We start from the raw sequence: 12,985 nt of genomic DNA, 5'->3' as shown, positions 1-12,985 counted from the left end.
ACTATATTGTATGAATAATATAATGTACAACACGATATTAAATTGTACAAACAATATAGTTTATTGTACAAACATAATAAATTGTACAAACAATATAATTATACTGTACAAACATGACATTACATTGTACAAACAAATTATATTATACAAACTATATAATGATATTATACAACAATATCATTATATTGTAAGAACAATATTGAGATGTGATTACATAATCTCTCCTGGTCACACTGCCCTAAGCAGGCCGATACCAATGTACACTGATAACATTATCCAAGGCCTCTTCTCAGAGACTCTGTCATTGTTATGCTTAGCGCTATCAGCAACATACAAACCCTGAAAGCACAGAACAACTACAGATTCATTGGGACGCTCACACTGAATCCAGACCAGTCTGCCTCTAAAATAAACCCTGTGTCCACATCTCATCAGGAAACACTACAACCTTTTTTTTTTCTTGTCTGCACATGGTGTCAAAGGTCATCACTACAAGAAGTGCAATCTTTGTAAGACAGAAATTAATTTTTTGTTCTTGCAGTTAAATAAATGAATTTATTTTATTGCATAATTGTGACCATCACCAGCCCTCCCTAAGGGCTAGCTGTCTGCGGAGGCTCTTTACTGTGAACACGGCACAGTGACGGCAAAAACTGGGAGCGTTAAGGGTCATGTTCCAGCCTGAGGCAGACAGTGTGTGCCTCTGCTCTAAATTTTATTCCTGCACCGGCAAAGTCTTGCCTCCAAACCCCCTGGTGTGTGGGGCCTCGTTCTCCATCCCTCTGTGCTGGTGTGCAGGCAGAGAGAGGCGGTTAGCTAGCGCTAATATGTGGCGGTTAGCTGGTGTGCTAACCGGACCGACAACAGCTGAAGCCTGGCGACTGTGGTGGGGCGGTGAGGGCAGTGTTGTAACCGAGCCGTCAATTGGTGTGTTAGCGGTCGGTGCTCGACGGCTGTGGTACATACCTGTCAAGTTTTGGATTTGAAAATAAGGGAAATTTTCTGGCGCCCACTACGAGCAGTCCCACCCCCCAACCAAGCTCCAGTATTCCTTATATTATAAGATAGGTGTACAAGAAATCTAAATACTCACTCATGTGGTTCTCTGGTATCCACTAATGACTTATTATAGACACATTTATTACAGACTTTACATTATTTAACACTTTATAAACAGTGTATATTTGTGGAGCTTGTGATTGGTTCATTTTTCATGGTGACTTACGTGGTTCCTTCTGCTGTGGTAGACATTAAAATATCAGTTATTAATCTAACAGAATGTGTAACGTGTAAATACGGGATATTTACAGGAAAATACTAGTAGGGAAGATGGCGGAAAAGAGGGGTAAAATACGGGAGTTTCTCGGCCAAAACAGGATACTTGACAGGTATGATGTGTGTGTGGCGTCGAGGTCAGTGCTGAACCAAGTGTGGAGGGCAAGGAAGCACTGATTGACCTGGTGTGGTTGAGAGCAAAAACATCCTCCAGCAGCGTCTGGTGACGTAATCCAAAAAAGAGGTCGTCTGCGGACAGTTGAGCAGCCAGTGAACATGAGATAGCTCCGAGTGAGAAGAGGTGTTTGAATGCCGTAGTATCCTCTGCCCACGCTACTTATAGTAGGTGGGACTACCTGTGGTGGATGGATTTGTTTCACCAGCCTATCAGTAATGAGATTAGGCTTCTGAGGGGGCGTGAGACATTGTAACAAGTATTATGAAAGAACAGTACTCTTTACACCTCTGAGCAGGTGTGGACGGGCACCTGGCATACCAGGCATCATCATGGCGGGCTGTTCACTGGAAGTGGGCTGGTCCGGTCTGCTACGTTTTTTAGTTTCTTTGATGAGCGAGTGGAGGCCGACATGGTAACAGGTGGTCAAAAATGGTCCAAAGTGGCAAAAATGTGGCAAGAAAGTGTAGAGCAGGGGTTCTCAACCTTGGGGTCGCCAGATGCCTTCAAGTAACTTGCCATATTTTTGCTCTTTTTAATGTTTTGCTACATTACTCCCATTTCTGACACTTCAACATCACATTTCAATGCCTTTTCTGCACATTTGTTTCCACTTTCAAGACATTTCAACACCTAATATCACATATTTGACCCATTATTGTCACTTTTACCCTCTTTTCACCATATTTCATTCTTGTTTTTTTAACCTATATAACCATACAATTTGTCATGCCCATTATTTGCCAGTTTAAACTAATTGCTCCAACATTGAAACTTTGAACCATTTTTACCACTTTTTCTGTCTGTTTTTGTCCACTCTAGTTTGCAACTTTTTTTTTTTTTTTAACCATTTTCTGTGGTTTTTAAAATCCCATTTCACCTCCTTTTCCACCATTTTTGGTCACTTTGAACCATTTTATTAGTGATTAAAACCAGGATTTCCATCTTTAAGATGACTATAATAATAATAATAAACGTTCCTGGATAACAGTGGATATTATTCAGATGAATAAATAAATGTGGTTATCACAGATTCTTAGAACAATAGACCATCATTTTACTGACTTTATGGATGGACCCCAAAAATCTCTCCCCTTTATTCCCCCTTATAGATGGTCCTGTCTCCACATGACTGTTCTTCAATGTTCATGTCTGTGTTCAACCACCTTCAGCTACAGTGGGGGTCCCTGCTCTATGGAACCTTTATTTTGGAGGGTCCCTACTCTGGGACCTTTATTTTGGAAGTCGCGGGCTGAAAATGTTGAGAACCACTGGTGTAGAGTGTAAAAATGGGCGAAAAGCAGTCAACAGTGGCCAAAAAATGGGCAAATAGAGAGGAACCAGGTGGTATGTAATGACAAAGGGTAGCTTAAATGGGCAAAATGTGGCAAACAATAGTGGAAAAAAGGCAAAAATGTGGAACAAAAAAAGGGTAAATGTAGGGAAAATTAAAACAAGTGGTATTAATTAGGCAAAAGTTAGCTTCTTTGGATGAAAAGTGGTCAAAAAATTAAAGAAAGGACAACATTTGGATGAAAGTGTCAATAACAACTTGCATAAATGGGCAAAATATATGGAAAAAGGGATATTTATTTACAAAGAGTAACTAAAGTCTGAAAAAAATGCCAGAACCTTTTGAAAAGTTGAAAAAATGGGACAAATTAAGTTGCAAAATATAAATAGGTAAAAAGGGGTTAAAAGTTCCCCCTTTTAAGGTTTTCTGGGGGAATAATAATTGAAATTAAGAAATAAAGAGCCACATGTTGAGCATCACTGACTTAATAACAGCTTCTACATGCTACATAATATTATAATGTAGTGGCTAATGAATTTTTGTCCCAGTCCACTCCTGCCAATGAGTACTAGTAACTAGAGGTGTAACAAAATAGTCAACCCTCGATATTGTAGCAGGCATAGTCTGTGACCTGTTAACAGATACCACAGCACACCTCTCTTAAAGAGAAGGCCTCCAAAAACCTGTAACCTAACTCTTGCATTCTCCTCAAAACAAAATAAAATAAAACACATGCACCACTGTTTACACACACACACACATAATTAATGGTTATTGTCAGTAAACCAACAATATTTTCTTTATTTTGATTATCATAAAAATAAGATGAATTGAAAAACATTTAATGAAAATCAAAGGCAACGTTAAATGTTTGATATGTGAATGAAAACTTAACAGTGATAGAATATGGGGAGAGATTTGTCTCAAAAATAGTCACAAATAGATCTAGAATTTTCACGTTTTATCATTTGTGTGTGTATTTACCATTAATTATCATGTGTAAATTTTCAAGTGTGCTTGTGGATTGGCCGGCGTGGACATTTATACTACAATAATATAATAACGTAACTGGTATTAACTGAAGTATCAACACAATCACTGCAGCCTTCACTTGTCTCCTGCTGATTAAACTGCAACACGTGGTTTGACACAAAATACTTTTTCAGAATTTTAATGAATTTTTATTTGTAAAAATGCTTTTGATGCACTTCTCTTGATTTATGTGATGCTATATTTAATGAAACAGAGTAAAAATTCCATAGGTCCCCAGTGCACCAGTTTGCCCAAATAAATGATAGTGTATAGAAATTAAAATTAGAATCTTCACCACACAGAGAATCAGACATTAATAAACTATTCCAACAGCAGCTCAAGTACTGAAAAAATGGAAGGAAATAAAAATAGGACACCTTCTTAAATGGTTTCATTGTTAATTGATTATTGAAATCAGAATGTTTAAATTAATAAAACAGCCTTTTACCATTTTTTATAAAAACCCATGTGATTTTTATTTTCTATTTTTTGCAAAACCAAGTGTAGTAGTGTGATCAACAGAACCCCTTTGATGTTTGGACAGAGTTTCATTAGCCTACAGTACATTAGAGTGAAATCATTCAATTTCATTACTAATAAAAATCCATACAAATGATTGTCAAACAAAGTGTTGCAGTTTGATCAGCAGGAGACAAGTGAAGGCTGCAGTGATTACCAGTGATGTTATTAGATATTATTGTAGTATCTGTTTCTGTATCAGTAAATGGAATTAATCTTCAGTAGAGTTGTCAGTCCTGCCCCCTAGTGGGATGGGGGGGGGGAGCTGTGTGAGCGAAGCTGTTAAGTTTGTCTCAAAAATAAAGCCATGGTAAATACACACACACAAATAATAAAACAATTATTTATTTGTGGATCTGAAAACACATGGAAATCTAAAAAATACATGTGAAAATCATGGATCTATTTGTGAACATTTTTGAGACAAATCTCTCCCCATAAGTGAAAACATGCTCCGTTATCTTCATTCAAAGCAAAGCGGTGAATTTCCTGTTCCTGTTGTTGTGGGGGAAGGTGACTCCGCCCCCAGGCCTTTTTACTTTGTGTACTCCGCCCACATTCCCACCGTCTTCCCATCCCACTCGGACGTGGACAGGCAGCGGACGAAGAAGTGACCCAGGTCGTGTTTGGAGATGACTCTTCCTCTCAGCATGTTCTCCGCCACCTCGTAGCGCTCGGTCAGAGGGAAGTTGTCTGGACAGGAACAAACAGTACAATGCTTTTATTTTGAAGGCCACAGGAGAGTGTACAGTTCTAAACTGCCTGTCAGTGCCTGATCATTTCAGATCTTTCCAACGCGTCTTTGCTATATTTTACAGCAGTTCGTATACTACTTAAAACGTTAAAACCCTGCAATATAAAAATAATTAGAAATGTATTGTTTTTGTATAGAACGTTGCATAAACAGTCTGCACTTTTAATGTAAATTTGATGTGAATATACATTTTGTTAGATATTGGAGATGTTTTTTGAAACATAATAAAAAACTATAACTTCACATCTCACTCTCACCTTAAAACAGTCAACTCTTCCCCACCCTTTCCATTTCCTAACCTGACTCTCTCCTCCCTGTTCCCCTCACCCAGGTGTAACACTGCTCTCCCTTTTTATATCCTCCCTATAATAAAATATTTCTTATCCTTCCTTATGGAGGGCTGGTGATGGTCACAAACATGCAATAAAATAAATTCATTTATTTAATTGCAATAACAAAACATGCTCAAAAGAGTGTACTTCTTGTAGTGTTGACCTTTGACAGCATGTTTAGACAAATAAATATGAAAACTTAAAAAAGGTCAATATTAAAAACGTTTTTGTACCGCTAAAAGTTAATTCAAGTTAATATTTCATGGTTATTTAATATTATTCCCGTGATCCCAAACTTCCTTTAAATCAAGGGTCTCCATGACTGTGGGCGGCGGCTGTGCTGACGGTCGTTAGCCGACCATATCACAAACATTCTGCTTCTTCAGACAGAGGAATGTAACGTTTTGTGAGCGGATGGGTCCACGACACAGCTCTATGATTATTGTTTGTTCTGTGCAACGGTGAGTGTTTCTTCTTATGTTATTCTGTGTTAAGTTGTTAGCAGCTGCAATGTAAACACACACACACGGCTGATGAGCGTGCATGCACTACACCAGGATGTACATGGTGAACGCACACAGAGCCGTTTAGAGAGAGAGTTGTGACTTTGGCGTTGCAAAACGTTTCTTTTTCGTGATACTTCCAGGTCTTTTTTAAATCTCTCAACAACCTGTAATGGATTATGTGCATGACGCACACAGTATTTATAATCAAAAATATACTGAGTAAAATAAAACACTAAATATTTATACAAAAAGTACACAAAACGACAACAGAAATGCACAAAATATACAAAAAGGTTCCAAAAAGCAAACATTACAGAAAAATACATCAAACAACAAAAAAATATGAAAACGACTCATACACAAAATGTTTGTTGATACAAAAAATACACAAAATGACAACAGAAATGCACAAAATTACACTAAAAAAGATACAAAAATACACATGACTCCAAAAAACATACATTACAGAAAAACACACCAAACTAAAAAATTTCATTGTTGAAATAAAAACAAAGAACCCCGCCCCCTCCCCCTCCCACAGAAACATTGAGGTTGTCTTATTTTTTTTAATTAATAATTAAAAACACCACAAAACAGTCACATATTTCCATGTGTACTATTAAAATTTTATCAAATGTTGTATGATCGTTTACATTCAAATATCATGTCCCAGCAGCTCTGTCGTAAAGATTGCGAGTGAAGGAAGTGACGTAGTCTGCACACTGCCTCTGTCGCCATGGTGACAATCAACCCAATCCCTAAAATAGTAAATAGTACATGAACTGCTGAAAATAAGTCAAGCGGATGTAGACGCTGAAAGAATCTGAAAGGATCAGGCCTGTGAAAGCTGCTAAGCAGGGGGAGGGGCTAGGGGGAAGCTCCTCCCACTTGTGAATGTGCACACCTGATTCTTTTAATCACGCTAACCAGTCACTGTGGGTGAACTGAAGCTAATGGCAATGATTGTTGAGCAGCTACAGAGGAAATAGTTCTGAACTTCTGGATGAACGTCTCATGGTAAGAAATATAACCATAGCTTTTTTATAAACTTCTGGAAACTTAACTTTGTTCAGTATTAAAACTTAAGTTGAATGCATTTCTTATTCATTTATTTTTAAAGTTTGACAAATTGTTTAATAGGCAATGCAAGGAATGTTTATTGTATTAATTAGATGTACTTGTTAAAGTTAAACATTTATTAACTTATTTCAGGTGCCATTGTAACTGTAAATAAAACTAGTTTTGGTTAATGTGAAATACAAATAAGATATGATAAAATGGTTAAAAGTCGTTTAAATTCTGTTAGAATGCTGGTGTTTTGTATATTTTTCTGTTATTTGTGTATTTTTGTTATTTTGTAAATACTTTGTCATTTTTGTGTTTTTTTTAGTCTTGTCTTGTGTTTTTGTAGTAATCTTGTTGTCATTTTGTATATTTTTGCTGTGGTTTTGTATATTGTTATTCCAACCTGTGAGTGAATCTTTAGGATCATTTCACCATTTAAAATAAATGTAATCAAGGGCTATACTGACCACAGTAATAATATTAATGCCAATTTATTCATTGATTAGGAAGCCTAACAAAGTTAGGTCAGATTTAATCTTTTTTTGTGTATTTTACAACATTAGCATTACAGATGCTAACGGAAGCTAACACAAGAGGAAGGATATGTTTAATGGGATTATTTAATAAAGGCTCAGTAATTGACTCATTATAATTGAATTTTAGTAATTGAGAATGTAATTGTAATTAACTTTTAGGGGAAAATAATAATTGTAATGTGATAAACTGTTTTGTCAGCATAATCATAATTGAACATGGATAATTAAAGATGTAATTGTAATTGATCCCAACCCTGGTGTGTAATACTGTGTGTGTGTTTCCTCTGATGTTGTACGTACTGTCAATGTGAGGAGGCATGGCGGCCACGTAGTCCAGCCCTGACGTCTTCAGCACCGTGTGCATCTGCTCGTGATCCTCCGTCACGTTGGACATCCGGGGCGGGACTTTGGCTCGATCCCACAGGAGGAAGGCTGAGGAAGACAACACCAGACCGTGAGATGAAGAGTAGACGGTACTGAACGGTATCCGTCATCCTTCCACACACCAGACATGCATCCGACCACTTTACGGATCCCTCGGGCCTTCATGGCCTCCACGATGTTCCTGGTGCCCTCAGACATCATCGTTGTTGGACCTGATCATACGCACACATAGAAACACACAAAACAGTCAAAAACTCAATTATAATTCTATTAATAATGTTTATTTATACAGCACTTAATTTTAACAAGCTACAAAGTAGTTTACAAATGTTGTATTGTCTTTTGTTTTTTTGTGTATTTTTCTTTCATTTTGTGAGTTTTTATGTTTTGTGTATTTTCCTGTGACTTCTGTATATTTTTGGATTCAGTGAATTTGTCCGTCATTTTTTGTGTTTTTCTTGTGTATTTTTGTCAGTTAGTGCATTTTTTGTATTTTTGTTATCATTTAGGGCCTAATCTGCATATCTGGATAATTATATCCTGGATTAATCTAGTGGGATTCAACAAACTAAACATTCCCTGTCAGAGAGAAGCTGTCCTATGAAGGTTGATAACAACATGCTAATTTTAGCCAAGCGTTTTACAGCCTTGGTACGTGCACGTTCACATAAAAGGGGTGGAGCTTGCAGCGTCTGACCAATCAATGGAGAACCTGGAAGAGTGAGCGTCTTTACAGGAGGAACAGTTTATGATCTTAAACATAATTATTATAAATCCATGATGACAGTGAAGAAGTCAGATCTGATTTACTTCATAACTTGGTTCTGACCAGGTTATGTGTTACTAAGTTTAAAATGATGAATAATTAAAATCCATAATAAAAACAACCCTGTTGTTACAGAAAAGACAGGAATGATAGAACTCAGACAGGAAGCTGCTGATACTGTTAATGTGTAAAAGTGAGATTATTTATATTAATCCATTAGATGATATATAAGTAGACCTATTTATCACACACTGGGATGAGAGCACAGTGTTTACTGTAGTATGTTCCTGATGATGATGTATCATAGCATAGGGTTAGCGTTTTTGTCATTTTAGGCATCTTCTTTGCAATTTTGAAGTTATTGTTTGCATATTTTTGATGTCATTTTGTGTATTTTTATTAGTTATTAATATTACATTATATTTTCTTTATGGGGTGTCAGATTAATGAAAAATTTTGTGGAATTGTTTGTGAGAATTTGGAAGATTTGTAGAAAATATTGAGTTCGTTCCACAATTTGCAACTAATAATGACTGCATTCATGTGATATAAACAAAGTGAAAATGCAAGCCCCTAAAATATTGTTGAGTTTTGTTAAATTGGTGAATTTGAAATAACTGCAACTGGAATATTTGGTAATTTACACAATAATTCATGTTTTTGTTATTTCACTGTCTCCTGTGGGCCGAGTTTGATGCTCTAAAGGGCCTGATTTGGTCTGTGGGCCTTGAGTTTGACACACGTGCTCTACTTAATATATTTAGAAAGTAATTCTGTGTTTAGTTATTTTAAACGTTTATTTTTTTGAATGTGTGTGTTCTATTTAGGTAACTGTTTTAATTGGGTTCTTGTTTTCTCTAAAATAAGAGATGGGGTTACGGTTAGGGGGTATGTGTCATCAGAAATCTTGCCTAGGGTGCCAAAGAGCTTAGGGCGCCAGGCTCACCCAGGTCGTTCCTGGTACCGAGGATGATGATGACGGCGTCCTGGCCTTCCAGAGTTTTCCTCACGTCCTCCTTGTTGAGCACGTCTCCCACCACCACCCTGCTGGCCCTGTGGTCGGAGGGAAGCCTGGAAGGGTCACGTACCAGCACCGTCACATTGTAGCCTGAGGAAGACGCACAACTTCTTAGATCATGGGAGGGACGGGCTCACCAGATGCCTAGGAATATTTTTAACCCATTTTTGCTCATTTTTATCCTTTTTCTGCAACTACACAAACTCACCATATTTTAACCTATTTTCATCACTTTGTCTTGTCATATTTTTGCTCCTTTTAATGTATTTCTGCTACATTTCTCCCATTTCTGACACTTCTACATCACATTTTAATGTCTTTTCTGCACATTTTCTCCACTTTCCAGACATATTCAGCACTTATAAACACTTTCTACCACTTTTACACCTAATGTTACATATATTGACCTATTATTGTCACTTTTAACCTCTTTTCGCCAGATTTCATGATTATTTTTGCCAATTTAACCACATTCACTATTTATCATGCCCTTTATTTTCCAGTTTAACATAACTGTATGAATGTAGTGTGTGTTGGTCTAAGAGGCCAATGGTTCACTATGGCAGCCTCTCTCTGTCAGTCTACTCCAGGGCAGCTGTGTCTACAATAGTAGCTTACCACCACTGTGTGTGGAGTGAAAGAATTATTAGCTTTGATGCAAGATTTAAAAAAAATAAAAAATTTGTTCCTTTTTTCTGCCACTTCTAAGCCAATATTGACACCTTTTACCACTTTTTCTGTCTGTTTTTATCCACTTTAATTTACAACTTTTAACCAATTTCTGTGGTTTTTAAAATTCCATTTCACCTCCTTTTCCACCATTTTTGGTCACTTTGAACCATTTTATTAGTGATTAAAACCAGGATTTCCATCTTTAAGATGACTATAATAATAAATGTTCCTGGATAACAGTGGATATTATTCAGATGAATAAATAAATAAATAAATGTGTGTTGCAGACCATCCCCATGGCTTGGGGCCCCGCCCTTCACTGTGGAGGTCTGATAAGGAACCGCCTCCTACTATCAGCTCAGTGACTCAGCACCGTGTAACGGTTAGCATGACTCGGCAGGATTTTTAAAGAGCAGGAGGAAAAAGGATGTGAAAATGCTGTAGTAGTCCAGCCTGTGGCCACTGTGGGTCAGGTGGTGGAGGGGGTCATCCTCTTATTTAATGGTTAGGGGTTCGTTCCCAATGGGTCAATGTGGCTGATACTGTAAAGTGCTTTGGGACTGCTCTGGTGAAGTTAAAGCGCTGCATAAATAAGTCATTACATTTTGGGTTTTTTCCTGTAAATTTGTGAATTTTAGAAAATCATTTTGTGTATTTTTGTTGTAAATTATATATATATATATATATATATATATATATATGTGTGTCTTTTGTGTATTTTTATTATTTATCTGCCATTTTGTGTTCTCTGTCACATTGTCATTTTTTTATTAATTTGTGACGTGTGTATTTTTATGTTATTTAGTTTATTTTTGTTGTTAATCTATCTGTAATCTTTTTTTTGGGTCTTTTTGAATTAATTTGCCTATGTTTTGCTTTTTTGAGTCATTTTGTCTCTTTTTTGTTGAGGAATTTGTGTATTTACCAGTATGTTATTAATCTGTCATTTTTGTCATTTATTTGGAGTAATTCTGGAGTATTTTTTCTGTTTATTTATTTTATGTATGACTTACTTGTACTAGAGTACAATTTCAATCAAGTAACTTCTTTTATGTGAGTAGATATATCAGTACTCTGTGTTTGATATTATAGGATTATTAATCACACAGTAAACCATCATAAATGAGCAGAACCAAGGGAATAGAGAAACATCTGTACCTGAGGGAAACATGTAACATTTGTTTTTTTTATTACTAATTGCACCGTAGAGAATCCTTGTTTAACCCTAAATTCATAAACTACTGACGTGGAAAGCTTGTGTTTTAATAACCTTCTGTAGTTTAAGCTACTGTAACACTGTATTAAATCCTATATTAGTTAATATGTTATAAACTGTTATAACTCACCTGCTGCTACCGCTATGGGGAGGGTTGCCAGGCCCGTCATTCCCGTAGCTCCAAATAACGCCACGTTTTTGATGGAATCCGACATGATTGTTAATGTTCTCCGGTCACAATAAGTGTGTGTGTGTGTGTGTGTGTGTGTGTGTGTGAGGTTTATAAAGTCATGTTGCGCTGATATGTAACACACCTCTGTCAGCTGACCGAGACACACACAGCTGCTTCCGTAGTGACAGCCACGCCCCCTCTGTGTCAGCCAATCAAAAACGGTACTGTTTTCTGTTTCTGTTTGCGAAACAAACTCAGCATTTTCAGCAGTTCTTAATTAAACTTTGAATAATAACTTATTCAAAACACATATTTTGGCTGTTTATTCATTTCTTAGAATTTAACACATGTACATAGTGTAGAAAATAGAAGAATAAAAATAGTCTTTATTACAAATTATTACATCACCGTTTCTTTGCAAATTTACACTAAAAATAATTTTCTCATAATTATGACTTAGCTAACTCAATTATGACTTTGTTTTTCATAATTATGACTTAACTTATAATTATGACTAGCCGTAGTGATTTTTTATTTTTTTTAAGTGGCGGAAAATTGCTTCTGTAAAACAAAGGATATTGAGTGCAAGTTTATTATTATTATTATTAATTTGTTTATTAGGAGATATAACAACATTTCAATCGCCAGAGTGCAAGTTTTTTAGTGTTTTATTTTTCTGTAATTATTTAATTGCAATTAACGCGTTCCAGTCTGAGCTCTACACACGTGTTTGTAATTTGATTGATCATTGGTAAATATACAGTATATCCCACTGGCAGAGTTTATTTGTAAACAGGGGGCGGCGGCCCAGAATTGGCCCACGAGCCACAGTGTGAGGCTTCCATTCAGTTTGTGGGCTTTTCTTTTAATTTAAGGTCAAAGGTCTCTTTCTGTCTCTGTGTCCACCCCCCTCCACCCCCACCCCCCCCCCCCCCCCCCCCCCCCCCACCCCCCCGGGTCACGCACATATGCTGAGAGGAGGAGGTTGTGTCAGGTGGATGCGGGGGGGATGGATATCTTCATCATCATCATCATCATCCTCCTCCTCCTCCTCGCAGCCTCAGCACCGACACACCGAGCCGCCGGTCCCTGCACGCGGCGCGCAGTGGGCTGCGGTGCGGTGCGGTGCGGTGCGGCTCTCTTTACCGGTGGGGGGAGGAGAGCTCCGGGTAGGCTGACTCTGACTCTATCTCTGCCTCTCCTCCTTCGATGAGCATCGGCTCAGCAGCAGTGAGACGCCGAGGAGACGCTGAGGCTGAAGGTAGGGCC

General features: G+C 37.4%; 1 protein-coding gene across 1 annotated transcript; it reads right to left on the bottom strand.

Moving 5' to 3' along the window:
- Positions 1-4,624: 4,624 nt before the first annotated feature.
- On the bottom strand, positions 4,625-11,905 carry blvrb (biliverdin reductase B). Its single transcript, XM_028464546.1, has 5 exons — positions 11,675-11,905; positions 9,585-9,746; positions 7,995-8,084; positions 7,789-7,920; positions 4,625-4,988 (listed from the first exon to the last, which is right to left on the bottom strand). Exons 1-5 carry the CDS (start codon positions 11,757-11,759, stop codon positions 4,831-4,833), a joined length of 627 nt encoding a protein of 208 aa, XP_028320347.1. The 5' UTR covers positions 11,760-11,905; the 3' UTR covers positions 4,625-4,830.
- Between the last annotated feature and the right edge of the window lie 1,080 nt (positions 11,906-12,985).

The sequence above is a fragment of the Gouania willdenowi genome, chromosome 13, assembly GCF_900634775.1.
Source record: "Gouania willdenowi chromosome 13, fGouWil2.1, whole genome shotgun sequence".
Taxonomy (NCBI): Eukaryota; Metazoa; Chordata; class Actinopteri; order Blenniiformes; family Gobiesocidae; genus Gouania; species Gouania willdenowi.
The sequence above is the reverse complement of the archived record's forward strand: the minus strand, read 5'-3'. Positions and strand labels throughout refer to the sequence as shown.